At 41.7% G+C, this 20,663-nt stretch overlaps 1 protein-coding gene across 7 annotated transcripts in view; it reads left to right on the top strand.

The window, feature by feature from the left end:
• TGFBR3 (transforming growth factor beta receptor 3) overlaps nucleotides 1-20,663 on the top strand; it is a 192,617-nt gene that overhangs the window by 159,734 nt on the left and 12,220 nt on the right. For 6 of the 7 annotated variants that reach the window (XM_019479036.2, XM_006275072.4, XM_006275071.4 and 3 more), the window contains 5 exons: nucleotides 1,369-1,509; nucleotides 2,625-2,807; nucleotides 7,934-8,233; nucleotides 9,581-9,701; nucleotides 19,079-19,120. In XM_019479036.2, coding sequence (XP_019334581.1) covers nucleotides 1,369-1,509; nucleotides 2,625-2,807; nucleotides 7,934-8,233; nucleotides 9,581-9,701; nucleotides 19,079-19,120 — 787 coding nt within the window. The remainder of the gene's footprint in view (nucleotides 1-1,368; nucleotides 1,510-2,624; nucleotides 2,808-7,933; nucleotides 8,234-9,580; nucleotides 9,702-19,078; nucleotides 19,121-20,663) is intronic. The other variant, XM_014599677.3, reaches the window with a different exon arrangement.

Here is a 20,663-nt window from a genome sequence, read left to right as displayed (position 1 = left end):
GGCCATTCCAGTTTGAAAACAAGGTTCACATTTATCATGCAGAGGGAAGATAAGATACCCTGATCTGTACACTATCATATATAAAATCCCATTTTGTTTACACAGCTAGTTTGTTTGCATGAACAAGCTCAAGTACAGAAAGCAGTATAGTGATGTTATTGCAGCACTCCATTTGGGACTATATACCCTGCTTTTGAGGATATGTACTGTATAGATTGGATTCTAGAATTCTTCTTGTAGACTTGGTACAGCATTTACAGCATATGAACTCAAATAGGTTTTGGCCAGGCCAGATCAAAAAGCATTAACATTTTTCTCTCTTTTTGGACTTTTCAGCAACATTGCTGTAAGCTTGGCAAACAAAGGAAAGTTTGTAGTCCAACCTAAACACAGCCAAGGCAACCTGATCTGACCTCACCTGGTTAAAACCATTCTATACTGGCAAGACTGTCTGGGTCTTGATTTAGAGATGGGCTCATACCAAAGCCCTTGATTGAAACACCGTCTGAGTGTTTAAAAAGAACTAAAATCTGGAGCGCAGCTCTGGGATTATGCATTGTGTCTTAGAGATATGGGAAGTGTTTTTCCTGAAGGTCAATTGAGCAGTATGTAGGGATGCCCAAAAGGCTGAGAAGTAAATGTTCTGTGTTAGCAGCTGTGCTACAGACAAGAAAAAGATGAAGTTGTGAGTGGAGAATCAGAAGGGCAGTGGGGAAGCAAATGGAGAATGCAAAAGCAGAATGGAGAAGGTTAGAGAAGAAAAGCAGAGAGGAGAAAAGGATCTTGTATGCAGAGATAAAAGATAATAGAGTCAAAAAGAGGGATCAAGTAGGAGTTCAGAGAAAAGCAAAGGAGGAATGAGGAAAGGGATAGCAGGTTTTTTGGGCTGTCTCTTAAAGTGAAATACAAATGACAGAGATTATAGAGGAGAAAATTCTGATGGCACCAGTTTTGTTTGTTTTTCCCCTGAGTCAGTCGCTGAATGTTGGAAACGATATTAGTCAAGTTTAGAGAGCCATTTCTTTTATCAGGATGGGAGATAGAAAAACCAGAAGCAGACCAGGTCTGCTGGTATGCTCGTTTAGGAACCTGTACCAGGCAGCATTTCAAGCATACAGAGCAGTTTTATGGCTGTGCTGGTTTTGATTTCTGGAAACAAACTGAACTTCTGCATGTATATTTTGCATCCCTTAAATGCTTAGTGCAGGGCTGCATGGGTGACATGTTTTCCCCATCTCCTTAGCTGCGTACCATTTTTGACCTTCAGGTTGTTCTCAGGTTAATTGTTTATTTATTTCTTTCGAAAAGAGCTATAACTCACCTTTGTAGAACTGCCTCTAGTTACCATTCCTCATTTCCTTTGTGCAGATTGTTATTCAGCTGTCAGCATCAGTTGAAGGCAGCGGTTGGATGTCTGATGACGACGACATGGAATCGGGTGATAATGGATTTCCAGGGGATGCTGATGAGGGGATGCTGATGTTTCCAAGCAGGCCTGAAATAGTTGTGGTATACAACTCTGTTTTGTACTCACAGATTAATATATTCCCAACAGGCTGGGGACCAACTGGCTAAGCAGCAACTCTGCAGAAAAGGATTTGGGGGTTATAGTGGACAGTAAGCTGAATATGAGACAATTTGGGTGAAACCAAGCTGGGGGGTATAGTAGATATGCTGAGGGGCAGGATTCAAAAAGACGTAGACAGATTGGAAGAGTGGACCAAAAGAGATATCATGAAACTCAGTAAGGACAAATTCAAAGTCCTGTACTTAGGATGGAACAATCCCATGTACTAGTACAGGCTAGGGACTGACTGGCTAAGCAGCAGCTCTTCAGAAAAGGACTTGGGGGTTACAGTTGACAATAAACTAAATATAAGCCAAGAGTGTTATGAGAAAGGCTAACTGCATACTGGGCTGCATTAGTAGGAGCATTGCCAGGAATTCAAGTGAAGTGATTGTTCCCCTCTATTTGACACTGGTGAGGCCACATCTGGAGTACTGTGACCAGTTTTGGGCCCTCCACTACAGAGGAGAATGAAAATGGTTAGAGGTCTGGGGCAGATGACTTCGGAGGAGAGGCTGAGGTAACTGTGTATTTGGTCTGGAGAAGAGAAGACTGAGGGGGAATTTAATAGCAGCCTTCAAGTACCTGAAACATGGTTCCAAAGAGGATGGAGCTAAACTGTTCTCACTGGTGGTAGATGACAGAACAAGGAGCAATGGTCTCAAGTTGCAGCAAGGGAAGTTGAGGGATAGATATTAGGAAAAACTTACTAGGGGGATAGTAAAACACTGGAACAGGTTACCCAGAGTGGTTGTGGAGTTCTTGGAGGTTTTTAAGACTTGGCTAGACAAAGCCTTGGCTGGGATGATCTAGTTGGGGATGATCCTGCTTTGATCAAGGGTTTGACTAGATCACCTCCTGAGGTCCCTTCCAACCCTATTATTCTATGTTATCTTGAAATATTTTACTGTGGCCCTAGTTCTGCTCTCACATCTATCTCGTTTGACCTTATTGAAGAGCTGTATAGGGTAGGAGAGGAGGCAAACTTGCCCTTGCATAACTACCGTTCTCATTGTATAATTGCTGGGATTTATTTGTATTGCTTTGTTCGTTTTAGTTTAATTGCACACTGCACCAGGCAGAGGGTGGCAAAGCCTCTCTTAATCCTCCCATATTCTGGCCTTCTGAACCGCGTATCACCAATGTGACCTTCAACATGGAGCTTTATAAGACAGATCTCTTCCTGGCTCCCTGCCAAGGACTCTTCTCTGTTGCTGAGAACGGACAGATTTACGTTGAGGTAACGAACTGTGCAAGGCACTCGGATGAGCTGAAATGTTCTACATAGACATGTAAATTTAGCCAAATGTGTGCTTTCCAGGTGAAAACCAGCACTATGCAATTGCCTCAAACACAGCGCACAGGTGTAAAGTTCTGTGACTTCAGAAGAGGTAAACCACAGGATAATGAGGAGGAGGATGCTTTGTGCTGCAGATTGAGGAATCCTTTTAAAATGGGCAGATCACCCAAGGAAAACTCTGTTATTCTAGTTAGATAATGCAGAATAGTACTTAAATCTGGCCTTTTACCATATTTACTCAAATATAAAACAAGGTTTTTTCCCCACAATTGGCATTGGGAAAGGAGCCCCCACAATCATATGCAACAAAATCTCATTAAGTACACTGTCTGTCATTAAACTACTTGCAAAGGCATTGTATGTGCTCAGCGATGGAAAACATTTATGAAGTTGATTTAATGCAGCCAACACTAAGCATGATTATAAAACACATGCCCCACACTGGGTGAACATGCTGATGGGAACCTACCACAAGAGTAAGTTACAGTAGCCCATCTGAATAAGACATATGGCAGTGCCCATTAAGTGAAGTTCCCCCCACCACCAACTCTTTTTAACATCATGGTGAACCATGACATTGTATAGAGTTCACCCAGAATCCCTCTATTGGCTTTTCTCTCAGCCTGGTGCATATGGTTAATGAAACTGGACCAGGTTGCCCTGTGCTTCATCTGAATATACATTTTGGAGCATCCCCGGACTTGTGACAAAAACAACCAGTTCCAGTCACGAGTGGGGGCTAATTAGCACATGAATCCTTTGTGGGAACTATCTTAAGTACACAAACATACTGAGCAGTGCTGAGCTGTGGAGTCACCATGGGTTGAAATGCTGTTGACTCTGGTTTTGGACCAATATTAATGTTAGTTTGTACTACATGTAAGTAGGTGTCAAAGGGTTGCTCAGAAATGTGATTACAGAGTACCTGTGCTAAAACTTGCAGCAGCTTAAAAAAACGTAACATGCATCAATTCTGGATAAACGAAGTGCCTGGGTAATACAGTAAAATCCATGTTATCCTGCATGAGTGGGGAATGGGGGTGCCTGGTATCTAAAAATACCAGTTACCTGAGGCTGGTAGTTTTCAGCTGGACACAGAGGGGAGGTGCGGGGCGGCAGTGGCTGCACATGGAGCAGAGGGCGGGGGGTGGCGGCGGCCGCACATGGAACAGCTGCAGTGCAGGGTGGTGGGTGGTAGCAGTATCTGCTACATGTGAGCTTCCCCCTCCTCCCCTCTCCCCCCCCCCGCCCATAGCCGACCAGCCGGAAATTCCAGTTAATAGAGTGTTCCGGTTACTCAAATGCCAGATAACAGGGATTTTACTGTATATGGAAATTGCTGCAGCTATGTTTGTTGGATAATTCCAAACTGATAAAAACAAACAAAACTAGAAGCATGTGAGTTTATTTTATGTGGTAACATGGAATAGCTTCATCTGAAAGACACAGATACATGCAAAATAGTTATAGTTTTATATTTCTCTTCCTGGGTCCCAAATTAGGTGTTCCCATGTGACAAAAAAGTATAACTTGGTGTCTGGGCTCTTTTGGAATCTTTCATACAATGCTGCCATCACCTGCTACGCCAGCTTGAAATACTGTTACCCAAGAAAACTCAGGACCTAATTTAAAGCTCAATGAACCGAATGCAGTGGTTTCCATTGACTTCAGTGGGCTTTGCATTAGGTGCCATTTACATGTGTTGTCCCTTTTATTCCATGAAGTTTTACACAGATGGTTTGATTACAGTTGCAGAGTTTCATATTTTTCAAAAAGCTCTGTAAGCATGAATAAGTATGATGATTGTGGCGAGCATTATCTCCATTTCATGGATGGGGAATTGAGGAACAGGGAGGTTAGGAGATTTACATGAGGCCACACAGTAAGATGCAAGAGACATTTCAACACAGCCTGTCTGCTTGACTCAGTGGTTTAGAACTTTTTAGGTCTACAAAGTGACAAAGATTCATCCTGCAACCCATCATACCATGGTTCTAAATAGTCCTCACTGACTCCTAGGTTATGTCCATAGTGCACATGACTGAACTAGCTTGAGTACTATCCACAGTCTAGTTGCAGATACCCTCACTTGAGGGACAGGGTAAATTAGCCCAAGTAGAGCTGTGCTAGTCTTGCTAGATTGCTTCCAGTACCCAGGCTAGAGTAGGTATTTCTACACACATGTGTAGACACTGATGGGGCTGGCATATTGCACCAGAGTTTATTGCTCCTGTGTGCATTATGTGAATGCCTGTTATTGCTCCCATTCACATGTGTGCCTGGGACCACAGCATGTTGAGCTATGTCAGAGCAGCCCCGACTGGCAAGCAGCCTGGAGGGTCAGCCTGCCAGCCTAGGGCTGATCAGACCTGGTTCAACGTGCTGCAGAGGGGCTGGCTGGGGCATCAGGGTGCTCCAGTGCAGGGCTAGCTGGCAGGTAGCCCTCATGCTGAAGCACACTCATGCCTCAGGCAGCTGGGTCAGCTTCTATATGTGTGTTGCTGTGGAGTAAAATACTCTGCCATAGGGTAGTACTTGTATTTACAAGTATTAACCTGTGGTGGAGTTTATTAGTTTACTCCAGCCTAATAGTCCTGTATGTGTAGACACCAAGACACTTACTGCAGAGCTAATTAGGCAACTAGTAAATGTAGGAGTAGTAATTAGGCAATTAGTAAACATTTTGTGTAGATGTAGCCTGTGAGGCTTAATCTCTGTAATTTAAAAACAACAAATCTGAAGGAATGAAATTTAGTTATATCCAAAGGAGAATCCAAGTTCATGGTGGATGTAGATGTGTGAACAGGGTTGCTATAACTCCAACCAACCTTCATGTCACTACTTGTTCCATTTTTTTAAAATCTAGAACAGAAGTCAAGCTGTACCTGCTACCTTTAAAAAAATCATTCAAGATTTAGATTTTGTATTGGTTTTGAAGATCTTTTTATTTTCTTTGCACTTTTAATAAGATACCAACCAGGCAATGATAAGAAATTCTGACAAGAGCTTTGTATGTAGTTAGGAAACCTCCAAAAATAAGGTCCACTGTAGAAACAGATGTCTTACACAGAACTGTGTATTTCTAATGGTAATTACCATTGATGTTTCCAAATGTATTTGCTAAACAGTACTCAGACAGGACTGTTAGTTAATGGACAATTCATGCTTCTGTAAATGTTGAGTTACCTTTTAATCTTATGCCTATAAAAATTACTTTTTTCCCCAAAGACTTGACAATTCTGGTGGTGAAAACTATATTTAATGAAATTTAAACAAAACTGAAATATATCAAAATGACTTAAGAATATTTTAATAAAAGTTATTAGTTTTTCACTTGGACGAAGACCATCCCTTCCTTCAGTATTCTGGGATGAATCCCTCTGGCTTGGGACTTGTCTGGTTCTGAAGTTATTTCTTCAGACAGATGCTCTAATTTCTTTATCACCTGTCCTGGCACCAACTGAATTTTTCTCATTCTCTTTTCTTCACAGTGGAAAATTTATATCAGTCTCTGGCATCTATTCCCCCATCCTCTGCTCTCACTCACAACAAAAAAAAAAAAAAAAAGTATTTTTGTTTCTGTCCACCTCTTTAATTCATAAATTACTTGGGCCAAAATCCCTAAGGACCCTGCCCTTGTCTCTCCTCTGCTGATTCTGGTTCTTGGAAGAAGCAGCCTTTTCTTTACTGCAGTAACTTAGCCATTGTTCATTCTCTGCCTTTGCTTTTCTTACCAGCATTTTAATCTCACCATAACAGAATCATTTTGTACTTTCACAGTGTAGATTTTATTCAGCCTTGTTTTTATGTGGTATTTTTGCCTATCCTTGCTCTTTTGCTTTTCTTTTAAAACTATGTATTACTGGATGAAATTTGAATTCCTTGAAATATTATGGTATACTTGTCATCCCTGCCACAAGTCCCTTTTCTTCATTGTTTTATACCATTGACTCTTTTTCCTCTCCTTCCACTGTCCCTCTTATTTCCCCCACACAGGTACTTATCACTCTCTACTTCCAGTTTGTAGTTATAGATTGCCTCTCTTGGTTAGGGGGATTCAATTCACCATTTCATCTCCAATTAAATTATTGATCACTTCAGGGACAAATTACATCATTCAGTATGCATACTTCTACATCCAGAGATTTCTCTGTGGACTATAGGACAATGTGATAGATTCTCTATTAGATATACATAAAATGCATCTGGTTTGGGTACATACAGAAACCAATTTTTATAATAAAGATGTTATTGCTTTTGGGACTATTTTGATCATGCTGTGAAGATAATTAGGTGCAACACTTGTGCTGTTCATAGGAATAACATGCTTAATTTGCTTTCTCTTCCCTTGGAAATCTGCCGGCATAACATTTTTTTTTTTACAATTTGCTTTGTGGCATTCATTATCTGCCTTCCAGCTTGTCTGCATAGCATCAGTGCACTGAGGTAGTGGGCGTTGTTTCTCATAAAAGAATAGAAATGATCCACTGCAGAAAAAAAGTTACAGTTGCATGGTTTGTTACTATACTGCCCCCACACACAACCCACAAGCTCCTCGCATACTGCAAACCATGACCTCTTTGCTCTGCCTCTGCATTCCACTGTATGTTTTTATTTTTTCCCTTAAGTGAAGGATACAGAAGGATAGAATTTGTAATTCCTTAGATAGTCTTGTACTTTTGCCCATATATTTATGGGGAGAGGAAGTTTAATGCTCCTCACTTCCCCAAAAACTCAGTTCAGATGTAGCATTCATTCCATCAAATAACATCCAGGCAAAATTGGGATTTTCATGCTGGGTGCATAACATCAAAGGACCTCAAGGCATTTGCCCAGGGTCACAATACGAGACAGTGGATAAGATGTATTTGAACCCACAAATTCCTCCTTATTATTGCTTTATCAACCAGACGCTACCCTGTACCTGTTGAGACTTTAAACTTGGAAGTATTCCTAATTGGAGCTGGCATGCTAAAACCACATAATTATGCAAGAAGTGAATACTACATGATGCTGACAAAATGATGCCCTACCTAAGTTATTAATAATTTATTTTTTCTGCACAGGTTTCTGTGACTAAAGCTGATAGAGCCCTGGGTTTTGCAATCCAAACATGCTTTATTTCTCCATATTCAAACCCGGATAGGATGTCTGACTACACCATCATAGAAAATATTTGTCCTAAAGATGAATCTGTTAAATTCTACAATGAACAGAAGGTGAATCGTCCTATACCACAAGTGCAGACAGACAAAAAGAGGTTTAGCTTTGTGTTTAAGCCAATATTTAATATTTCACTACTGTTTCTTCACTGCGAGCTGACATTATGTACAAATAAAGAGAAAGATACCCAAGGACTGCCTAAGGTCAGTAGCTTCGTAACCAGCTTGAACTTTTGGCTATAAATATATTTTCTTCATGATAAATGGAAATTGAGATCATAGCACTTCCAGATATTATTTCTTCTATTAGAAATTTTATAGACTCAGATTAATGTATTTTACATGCTATTAGTGGACCTGAGAATGTTTATAGAGCCCTTTCATTAACAGCTGTGATGAATCTTTATCACGTTTACATATTTTCACTTAAAATGTCATAAAATGGTTAGATATGGTAAATAGAAACTGCCTGCCATAGGGGTGTGGGTCTAGGTTTATCTCTGGTAGTCAGATCATATAGTAATAGCCTGAATAATGTTAATGTTAACTTTCCAGAACCTCCTGAGATAATATTGCAATTGTCTTTGAATTTCCACATGTGAATTGCAAGGCTGACCTGCCTCAAGAGATCCTGGAAAGGAAATAAATGAATGTTAACATTTTGTTTGTTTTGGGGGTTTTGTAGGTTTGGTTTTTTTTTTCATTTTTCATTGTATTGTTCATCTTTGTAGTTTTTGTTGGTGGTGGTGGGGGTTTTTTTTACAGTAAATTCCCCATATCGGGCTACTCTCATACATCAAAACAAAGTTCCTGTTTTCTGTCTGGTTATTGTGAGAGACAGTTGTAAAACAGTTGCTTTATAACCAGCAAAATCCATTATTTGGCAAAGATATGCACTCTAGGAATTCTGACTTCCCCTTAGTTTTTTGGGGACTTATGTGCATAATCGCTAAAATGCAGCAGTTATTTTTCTTCTTCTTATTATTATTATTATTATCATTATTATTAATCTGCATCTGTATTAATGAGCTATGTTATTGACCACCAGATTTGCAAAACTCAGCTCTGTTTTTGTACATGTAAAACTTTGTCCTGGTTGGATAAAACCCATAAAATATCTGTCCATGAAAATCCACTCAATTGGAAGCCTAACCAAGTTGATCCAAGAGTGCAGAAAGTTACCTGCTACAATGGATGGTAGCTGGGAAGAGTTTTCTGAAAACTCTTTCCTCAGTGGCAATCAGCATCAGCCTTTGTTATCCTAGAATACAGCAATCATAGTCACTAAAATTCTGTAGTAAATTCCCATAGTTTTAGAAAATGTAGTATTAAAGCAAAGTTTACATCTTGAAGCACGGTTGAGAATGTTTCCTTTTACCAATATTACAGAGATTGTTTTGGGGTTTTGATAACATTCAAATCTCCTGTTTCTCTTCAGTAAACAAGAGTGAACAACTCTGATAATGAGACAGCTGTGCAGCTGTTCTGGCTGATACTGTGTTTTATTTTGAGTGAATCCCTGACCTCACACACTGTTACTTCCACCCACAGTGCATTCCTCCTGATGAAGCCTGCACCTCTCTCAATGTTAATATGATCTTGGCCATGATGCAGAATAAGAAGACGTTTACCAAACCCCTTGCTGTAATACCCCATGAAGAGAAACCAAAAGGTAGCAATATACATTATGAACCTGTTAACATAGCTATATTGCATTATACAACATATGAGAATTGAAATCTTAAAATTATGGCTCCAAGCACTGTATATTCTAATGGGGCTGTTGTTCTTGCAAAATGTTATTCATTTACAGATCTGGGGCACACATCTCCATAATATCTGAATGCTGGCAGTCATGTGCTTTTTTTAACCTCTTTTACTTCTTTATGGTAAAGTAGCTTGGCTAGGCATTGAGAAAGGAATACTCTTTTTTGTGCTATATAACAATATGGGTTTCATAAGTATTAATATGGTAGAATTACTTCCAGCAATTCATTCTTATTTAGAAATTGAAAGCAGTACTTTATTATCTGCTATGTAATTTCTTCTTTGTGATTTGTAAATATTTATTTTAGTATGGCAATTATAGTAGAATTTTGTAAAGCAGACGGGCAGCCTTAGGGAAGACAGTTCCGTTAGAAGATTAGATCATTAAGAAAGAGATAAGAATTGTTAGCATCCATTAGTTCTGTTTGGTTGGGGGTTGAGTATATTAACTCATTTATAACCTTTATGAAAAACGTAAGTGTAGTTTCATGAAAATATACTGATTCCTGAGTGCTATGCTACACATGATCATTTGGTATGGCTTTTAATATCCATAACCCTACATTAGATAGACCTCCCCTGCAGTATTCCCCATAGAGATAAAAAAGACAGGTAATATTATGGCTTTACCTTCTTGGAAGTCAGAAGGCAAAAGGGATGATGTACAGGTCCATAAAGAAGTGACCACCCATCCACTTCGGTTAAAATCTTTTGCCTCCTTGTTCTTGTCAACATGGAGCATTCAGTTGAATCTCCTTGCTCTTACCTGCTCTTTCTACTTTGCTCTGAGAAAGAAGAGGAGGAGGAAAGAAAAGTCAGAACAATTAAGCAAGAGATGACTTCCAGGATGGAAAGAGAAAAAGCGGAGTTGTTTTGGTACCTGTTCATCTGAGGCAGGCCGCTGAGTATAACTGGGGAGGGGTTTAAACTCCCACCCCGGCCTGCAAGGCCCCCAGCCTTGGTGTGCCTGGAGGGGGAAGGGAGACACAGCCCTTGTCAGCTTTGTCCTGGCGGGGGGGGGGGCATGGCCAGAAACGAGCCAGGGTAGCACCTCACGCAAAGGGGAGGCAGGAAGGGGGATTAAACTCCCCTGTCTCCCCTCTGTCCTGTGGACACAGGGACCCCAGCTGGGGTCTGCCCGACTTTCCACCTGGCTGGCCACTCTCACAGCAGGGGACACGTCTAGAGCCAGCTGGTATGGCCCTGCCTTGACCAGAGCTGGGGCTGCGGGGTTGAGCTGAGCCAGCCCACGGGTGCTGCTGAGGGTAGGCACGAAGGGGCTGGCCCAAGCTGGGCCGCAGGGGTAGCACCCTTCCTAGCCGGCTGGGGCTTGGGCTGGGGCTGCAGGAGCTGTGCACCTGGATTTCTCCCAGCTTCCCGTGTCCAGGCCAGGCTGACCCGTCATGGAGCCACAGCCGGCTGGGAAGGCCCTGCCCCCAGAGCCCAGCCCAGGCTGGCCACTCTGCACCTGCCCTCAGCAGCACCTGCAGCCGGCCCTCGGATAGCAGGTTGGCCTGGGCTGGACTTCAGGTCAAGGCCCTTCCCAGCTGGCTGTGACTCTGACACCCTGGCTCAGGACGTATGGGTGGCGGCTGGCTAGGCAGTGGCAATTAGGCAACACTGCTGCACCTGTGGGCAGGTGCCTTGGCAGCCTGGCTGGCTGTGTGAGATGAGTCCTTTGTGTCCACAGCTGCCTGGGCCAGCTCAGAAGCACCAGAAGGCCCAGAGCCCGGCAGCGGCCTGCCATGGAGGCTCATGTGCCTGCAGCCACTGCTGCCACACCCAGCAACCACCAGCTAATGTCCAGATGGCTAATTTTTTTTCTAAGCGTCTGTCAACACCTTGTTCTCTTTCTATAGGCCATGTTTGACTTGCTCAATGGCTGTGGTCTGTTCCTTTTCCTTGTTTACTACTCCAGAGCTTTGTGCTTAAATGCCTTCCCCTGGGAGCAGCGAAGGGTGGCATCTGACTAAGTAGGCTGTTACCTATGAAAGCATATGCCTCTCTGAACCAGTTAGTCTGTGCCATCCTGCCTCTGCCGTGTCTTCTGCCTGGGAACAAAAAGGTGCATACAGAAGTGCTCCATGCATGTTTTACAGCACTGTTCTTTAGAGCACTTTTTATAGCATTATAAAGTTACAGCACTCTTAAACATGATAGAAGTGCTGGCGGGGGGAGCGTACTCTGAGCTTTGCACTCTCCAGGCTAGGAGGCAGGGAGCACTCCACAGCCTCCTGGAGCTTCTCCGCTAGTCAGAAATTTGACCAGCATTCAGAACTAATTTAAAGTGCTGTAGGTTGCTGAAGTGCTGTAAAATACAACACTTTAAATTTAATACTTCATTTAACAAGGGTTAATTTAAAGCACTGTACCGATTTTTAAAGTACTGTAAAGCTGTGCACTTACATTAAGTCACGGCAATAAAGTGCTTTAAATAGCAAAACACCAACTTCTGTACAAACCTAAAAGGTGGGAATCGGAAGTTGCTATATTCCTCTCTCTGTCTCTGATTTAAGAGCTCTGAAGAAAGTTAAGTGACACTGGGCAAAAATAATTCTTTCATCTGTTAACTCCCAGATGACTTTCTGAATATGGTTAGCCACCAGCTTGTGATGGGGACTGATCTTTTTTGATCAACAAGAGCACATCACAGCCCCAATCAGAGAAATACTGAAGTTGTATATTAAGAATGCTTTGCAGTTATGATCTATACAGGGCATCCAGCATCAGTGCTCTTCCTGCAGCACTTTTGCATTGCATGGTGCTGAAAGAAGCAGAGCTCTTTCCTACTTTTTCTAACATTTTTTCAGCTTTTTCTCTTGGAGGCTTTTCTTGAAATCTGCCTATGTTGTGTTCACTCTTCAACCTAATTGCCTATTTACATAACCTCACAATGGAGAACAGCTGGTTGTAACACTTACATGTGGAGGTGTTGTATTACTGTCTTTCACAAAAGCTCTTGCTCTTGGGAGCTGCTCCTCCAAGGTATTTTTGTTTGCTTTGCAGGTGCTTTGATGTTTTCCATTCAGACCTCTTGGGGGGAAAAGAATCATTAAGCCACTTCTTCTAGAAGCAGCCACTTCAGTTACATTTTTTTTTACTTGAGAAATGAGAGTTATGTTTTTTGATAACCTCTATTTACAGTTTTTAATGCAAAATCAGTTTTTCACCTTTCAACATTTGTCTCAGAAGTGAGAACTTGAAGTCATATAAATTAACCAATTGTTTACATAGGCTGTGTCCTAAATCTTTAGAAGGGGGAGGAAATGTATGTCCTGGAACAAAGGCAGTCTGTAAAGCATTATCAGCTTTGCAACGAAGGTTTTAGAAAAATAGTTCTGGGCTTATTTATTAAGAGTGATGAGCTACTCTAAGGGGAATCTGACTGTTAGGACCAGGTGGATTAAGGACTTTTTTTTTTAATGTTCTAGGCTCCTTGCCACTGCAGATTGAATGATTTCAGCAAAGAATTGTTCAGTTGTGTTCCAATCTAGCTGTAAACCTTCCCTCTGGATTCTATATATTTTTGATGGATCTTAAAATCTGCCCCATACTGTGGCAACCAGTTGCTATATTCCTTTCAAAACCTTTGAGTGTAATGTGGAGGCATACTGTGCCAACGACATAGGGCAGTTTTTAATGTAAAGGATGATATGCTCCAACTACTTACACTTCTTCAACCCTTGCCAGATAAAAGGGTGGAAGAGTAGGATGGGACATCAAATCTTGGTATCCTGTGCTGCAGTGCATAGCATGCTGCTTATTTACTAGTGTAGTGGAGAATAAAGCAGCCCTGGATCTCTACTCTTACACACGCTCGTACAATCTTGGCCTGGCACAGAATTAGTGAAACGTGTCCCTAAACTTTCATTTTTGAATCACCCGTTAATCCAGCCAAAATCAATACAGTCTTGACCAACAGCTTTCATTGTATGAATGTCTTTAAAGGACATTATCAGATAAGAGTTCCTATAGCTGTCTGACAGCTGGCTTTTGTCCAAACTGACTTGGAAAGGCTTCTACCCTGGTGCTGACGTCAATGAGCCCCTTAGGCATGCTCCGTGGAATTCACTGATGTAATCCAGTTTGACCTTTGGGGTGGGGTGGAATGAGAGTTTTCATGGTTGTACGTATGTGGGTTGTGTGATGGGGGAGGGAAGGACAGGGACCAAAATCGAGGGATTGAATTCTGCCAGTGAAAAGAAGTCAGTCACTTTTCATTCTTTTCTTGTGTGATCTGGTTGTACTGGTTCCAGTTCCCAGAGGCCTGGAAAGCTTTGGAACTGGCTTCTCTGGCACCTGAATTGTGATAGAAACACACACTTTATCTAAACTATTTTGTGCATTTGTATTGATTATTTCTAGGGCCATGCAGCAAAATGATTTGGTGGTGTTTATTTTAGTGGCTCATTCAAGTGTAAACAGGCAATGAAAATAAGTTTCCCCCTCTTAAACATTCCTACATGGCCCATAGGCTATGCATTTGACATTCTTATGTCTCTGTGTCAATAAAGTGTTAGTTTTTGTACACTTAAGAAAATTTTTGTTTACATTTATAGTGTAGCAAATATAAACTAAAATACAATGTGCTCACTTCTGTCTCTAAGGAGGAAGTACAATTTCAGTACAAGTCACTGGGAGCTGTACCCATGTATGAAAAAGTAGATTGGATCCAGTGGGACAGATCCTCAGTTGGTGTGAACTAATTGGTCATAGTTACCATTGAAGAAAACTGATTTATGCCTAAGTATATTAGTTGCAGGTCTGCTCCTTTATGTTTATGGAGACATGGAAAATATGAACTATTGTTACAGATTCTTGTGTGAAAATACTTCTTACCAGAGCCTCTCTGACAACAACAGCAAGGATGCTCATTGTAACGCATTCATAAAACAAAATACATGCATGTTATCTGTTTTTCAATTTTAGCTTGGCAATTTAATTAGAAGATTTTAATGGCTGCACTTGGAGATCAAAATCTTCCATTTGTTACATGCAAGGCCATTTGAACTTTCTCAATGCTTTCCAGAGATTCAAAAGATGGGGATCAGAAATCCTTTAACTTTAGTGCTGCAGTGCGTGCTTTTTAGTGTTTAAACAGCTTCTAGTACCATGGAGCTTTGCTAGGGGACATAAGCAACAACTGTTTCTGTTTAACTCAGCACGTCAGCCCATGTTTTATAAAATTATTTTTTTTGCACAGATTAAATCCACAAAAAATTAAAGGCAAATATTTAATGTAAATATGGTACAATTAAAACTGTGTGTGTGGGCCTTATCTTGAACTCTCCCTTCATGCAGATCTCCCTGATTAATGTATTCTGTTGGGAATGAGTAAACTGTAGAACTAAAGTTCGTTTTTCAGCAAATGGATTTACATTCTGAGCTCTCGTCCCCTCTTGGGCTAGGGACAAACTTTCAAAAAGCCTGAGGCTGAATTGATTCAATCTTTGCAGGTTAGTCTAACCTGGATAAGCTAAATCACTTTGTAACTGCACAGACATCCCAGAAATGCAGGCACATGCCTGCAGTGGCTCAGTCTAGAAGCTGGGGGGCACTAGAGCAGCCCTCCCTTCCCTTCCACAGTAATGAGCTGAGGGGGGCGTGGCCAGGCCCAGCAGGATGCTCTGTTTAGCCCAGCAGGGAATTGATAATAGTATTTATCACTTCTAACTCATTGTTTATTACCCTATTAAGAAAACAAGAGAGGGACATTACCAGCTACCTATTGATTCTACCTAGCTAATACACAGATACCTCAGCAAGGCAGAGGGGAGGGGGGAATTCCTGCTTAGCAGGGAGAGGTGAGGAGGAGGGAAGAAGCAGCTTGCAGTCTCTGCCGGACTTGCAGCCAGAAAACAAAGGGGAGGGGCCAGCCCTCCTGTGGAGCAGGGAGCCTCGCTCAGCCCAGAGAGCATGCTGAGATGCTGGGGGTGTCTGGTTTATCTTAAACCCGCAAGGGGTCTGGGATAGATATTGCATAAATCAGTTTGACCCAAATCAGTTAAGTCTGATACTACATTCAACCATGTCTATCTCAAACCGGTTTCAGCCATTTTCTAATTGGTTTATGTGCACTGAACATCTGTTCTGTTACAGGTTTAAACCAGTTTCTGATCACTTAAACCGGTTTATGTGTAATGCCTGTCCCTAGCTGGTATTTAGAGCTTTATGTGCTACCTCAATCTATTACTTAATTTAGACATTTTTTCTTTGTGAAGAATACAGAGTCTTTGTATAAAGACAAGCTAGATTTATGTTGATTTGTTAGGAGACAATATTGTGATAGAATATTTTGTTGTATTGTAGGTGATCTAGTCTGACTGTGGCATGAACGAAGCGTGCTCCCGGGGGCTGGGGTGCATGGTGACCACCTGCAGGTGGTGGCAGCGGTGTCAGTGCCAGGGGCATGGCCACAATGGACAGAGAGCTCCCACAGGCAGGGGGGTGGGTGGGGGTGGCAAGAGCCGACTAGCAACCGCTTGCAGACACCGCCATTGACATCATCCCACCAATGGACTGTGGGATGTTTGATGGAACTCTTCCAAGAATATTGCAGATTTCAGGCATAATGTACAATAGAACACTAACAACATATCTTTATCATTATGCAGCTTTTCCCCAATGAATCAAATGGCCACTTTCTGAATGTTGCTTGCCAATGTTGGCTAATACAGTGATTCCTTAAAACGTGGAAAAGAAATTGCACTGCACTACTAAATAAGAGAATTTGCATCTCAGAGATGCCAGGTTACCATTTCCTTTGATGTGGAACAGGCTAGCTTTCATTGCAGCAAGCCATGTTATTGGAACTATTCCTATTACATTTGCTCTGTAAGCCAAGTGAAGAAGCTTGTAGGCTTGATGTTTTGGGAGCTAGAACAAATTGTTCAATGTGGTGATGTCTGTTTTTTTTCACTGTACGTCATGCACAACTCCCACTGACTGTAATATGTTCTGAGGCTGTGCATCTAGAGGAAAAATCTATGACAATATAAATACATAAACCCCATTAATTTTGCATTACAGGTTTTACAAACTCACTTCTTCAGCTTTATATACCAGATCCCAATGAAATCTCCTAAAACCAAACTGTATCAGAAGTGTTGCATTCTATTTCTCTTGACACTTTGGCATCCTTACATCACATTTGTTTTTGGCAGAATAAGAATTAAAGGCATATAGATAAAGCCCATTGTATTCTGTGAAATTCATGTTCTTTGTTGTAAAATCTGTCTCATTTCACTGTTCAAATTATATGAGGGATGGAAAAATTGATTTTTTTTTATCGGTGAGGAGAACAAAGTCACAGAAAAAGGTCAAGTGAGTGACGAGCATTTTTTTCTGTACAAAGATATAGAATGTGCGTTAGTACTTTAGTGCTTCCATATGCTTCAGTTGGAGCTGGCTGCTAATACATTAAAATTACACACCTTTTCCTGGACCTCAAAGACGCTCTCCTCTCTTGTGTTGCACAAACCTCTACTGAGCAATCCACTTGACAATCCATTGGAGAGGAACTGGATGACTTGGTGGAGGATTGTAATGTGATACAGAGCTTATCATTAACTGGCAACCTTGTTCTCTGGGGAGAGGCCAATGACAGAATGAGTATGGAAAACTAATTTCTGTTTCACTTCAGGAGGCATTTAGTTCAAGGCTAGGATATACTAACTGAGCGTGTGGACAGTCTTGTAGTACCATTATGTATTTTCAAACATTCTGAAAAGATTAAGGCTGAGACTAAAGTAATTGTACTCAGTGCAATATATACTCCAAAATAGATGAATGAAAATGCTTTTTAAAAAAACAGGAATTACATTCTTAAACTCACAAAAATAATCCTGAACCCTTTCCCAGTTCTCACATCAATGTTTTAACCTGCTTGTCTAGTTCACCTAAGAAAGATGATGTACAGAAGATAACCACAAGTTAAACTACATCACTGTATTTTTTCTACTGGTAAATAAACACGACTTTGGATATTGCAGGCACATGTTTCTAATGATCTAGTAGAATTTTGGCCCTTTGATCCAATGGGTTGTTTAGGGTAGTTAATTAAGTGGCATCTTAAGAGGCTCTAAACTTTAGTTGTTGCTTAGCAGTACTTCATTAGTTTTCTCACTGTATTGTTTATCCAGTAATTTTCTTTGGAAAATTTCCAGTAATTTTATTTGGTAGTTCCAAATATCTTTTGGAACTACCAAAATGTCTCTTCCATCTATAGCAAAGTTGATTTCAGTCTCTCTCTTTTTTTTTTTTTTTTTTTTTTTAAGATAGAGATGTTAAGTACCTCATCACATTTCATAGCAGAAGCATCCAGTCCATTTAGACATGCCAGAATTGAGATGATATGCATTAGTAGCTGGGTTGTCCAGAGGTAAATCATGGCTTACAATGCAGGATATTTAATTATAATAATAGCCTGGATCTTTGGCTTTTGTGTTGGCATAAGTAGTTGGGGAAGTAGGTGTCTCTTGACATTTGTCTTAGTAAGTTCTGCCACAGTGATACCAGTCATGTATATACTGGAGAGACGAGAAGCCAAACAAGAGAAAGTAGGGGAAACTGCATTTTTAAAGACCAAATTTTCCCTATTTTTCTAGTGAATGCTCCTGATAATATTTTGATATTATTTCAAAGAATAATATCTTTATTATCATGGCTACGATCTTTATCTTTCAGTATAAATAACAAGAAGAGAGAGCATTAGCTAATAATTTACATTGTGTTTTGTGGTGTGTGTATAGCATGGATCAAAATATATGGATGTAAACTGGTCAAAATGAGGCCCATTGTACCTGGAGGCAGCCTTCCTTAGAAGTAAAAGGGGAATAGTTGGCTGTTACAATGATTTAATATGTTAGTGCCCCATGACTGAAGATTGGTGAGTAGTTGGATGAATGTGGTAATCTCAAAGCAACCTTAGTAATCAGTGCTCTAAAGAGCTTTGCACTGGGATAATGAGTTACTGCAAGTCAGAATTGATGACAACTGGGTGGAGAAGTTTGTGCAGCACCTGCCAGCAGCGCATAGCATGCTGAATGCACTCTACAATGGCTGTGTTCTTCAGAAGGATAATCAAGATACAAATGGAATTTTTACGAACTAATCCAGGTCAGTCGATTCTGACTGGATTTCCTGAAATTCCTAGTTTTTAAAATTACACACTATTTAAAGACTTTCTCAGGATGCAGTGCTGAAGATGGCTTGTCTTGTACTGCATGCAGGGCATAATTATTGATTTGATTGATTGACTGTTTGTTTGTTTATTTTAAACAGGCCCACTCCCTTCCAATCCCAAAGTGAGTGGACCACAGCCACGTAAGTCATTCATATGTCGGCCCTTTAAGTCTGAAGCCATTGTCTAGCAAGTGATCAATTAATAAAGAGAATTATCCTAAAGCTTTTGAAGATAGAGTACTTGTTCTAAATTCTAGAGCAGAAAAGAATTAAGTCTGTGGCTGTCAGCACTGGAGATATTCCCACTAATTTTGAGAGATAGGAATTCAGCACATGAGTGTAGAAATTAGTATGTGCAATTGCAGCTCTCCAGCATCCAAGAAAACCCACAGCTGTGATAAAATGTTGGACCAGTGACTTTCAGTCTTTGTGAGATCTTTTCTCAAAATGGGTATCGGGACTATGCAGCACTTGGAGATGGGAGGAAAAGAAAAATGATAGTAGACAGGTGAAAACACAAAGAGAAGACTGGAAAGTGAGGCTGGAAAAGGTAGGAGGGGGACAGAGCAGGGAAAGTGAATGGAAAGAGTCCTTTTCTTGTCTGGGGTCTAGACAAGACACTCAGGATAGCCAAGAAATAGTAAATTATACTTCCTTCTGCCCCCTACCCCAAGCTTTCTGCAACTCTTGCTTATTAGTAAACTCCCTATTCAGAGGAGAAGATAATGCAGTTGTAAAAAACACAACTCAGTTTAATGGACACTTAAACTTCAGATATCAGCAAGAAACAGTTCAGAAAGGAATCCATGGCAGAAACAGGAGATAACCCCTCTGAGCTGCTACCTGGCTGCTCTTGCAATTGCAAATCTGCCTGTGCATTCTCAGAAAGGCATTGTGAAAAGCTACCTCAGGAAGGTTACCAGATTTTCAGTTTTAAAAAAGAGGACACCTATCAGTGAGTGGAGTGGGTAATATGATGATGGGGGGGGGGGCAGTGATATGCCTGTGCCCTGCCCCTGCCCCTCACTCCCAAGCCATACCCCCCAGCCCTGCTGCTGCCCCTTACTCCCAACGCACAGTACCCCATTCCCCAGACCATGCTGGTACCCCTCACTGCCAACCTGCAGGCCCCTGGTCCCTGCTGGTGCCCCTCACTCCTGACCTGTAATCCCCTGCCCTCCCAGCCTTGCCAGTGCCCTTCACTCCTGACCTGCACCCCCTTGTTCCCCCTAGTCCTACAGTGTCTCCTGGCTGCCCTGCCCCTGCGAGCCCAGGCACTTGCCCTGGTGCTGCTGGCCCAGTCATGCAGCTCCCTGCTGCCCCCAAAGGGCCCCCCTGCCCCCTTTCCTTGCTGGAGGGGCAGGTGCCTCCCCTGTCCTGCCACAGCTCCAGCTCCAATACCTGGACACCATGCTTCCTTCAGTGCCAACAGGCACCCGCCCCCTCACACACCATCCCCTCCGCGCGCACACGCGCAGTTCCACAGCCCTGGCCCTCCAACCCCTGCCCCCACAGACTTACCTGCATGCAGCTTCTGGGCCTGGTCCTATCACCATGTGATGCCCCTGCCTCCAATCAACCTCTCCCTGCTCCCCCCATTCCCAAGCAGCTCCTTGCTAGGGCAAACCAGGAAGGGCCAGGAAAAACTTAATTGTTGAGCAGAGCGAAATCCCAGGCATTATTT

This window comes from Alligator mississippiensis, chromosome 5 (assembly GCF_030867095.1).
Source record: "Alligator mississippiensis isolate rAllMis1 chromosome 5, rAllMis1, whole genome shotgun sequence".
In the NCBI taxonomy this organism is placed as follows: Eukaryota; Metazoa; Chordata; order Crocodylia; family Alligatoridae; genus Alligator; species Alligator mississippiensis.
The sequence above is the reverse complement of the archived record's forward strand: the minus strand, read 5'-3'. Positions and strand labels throughout refer to the sequence as shown.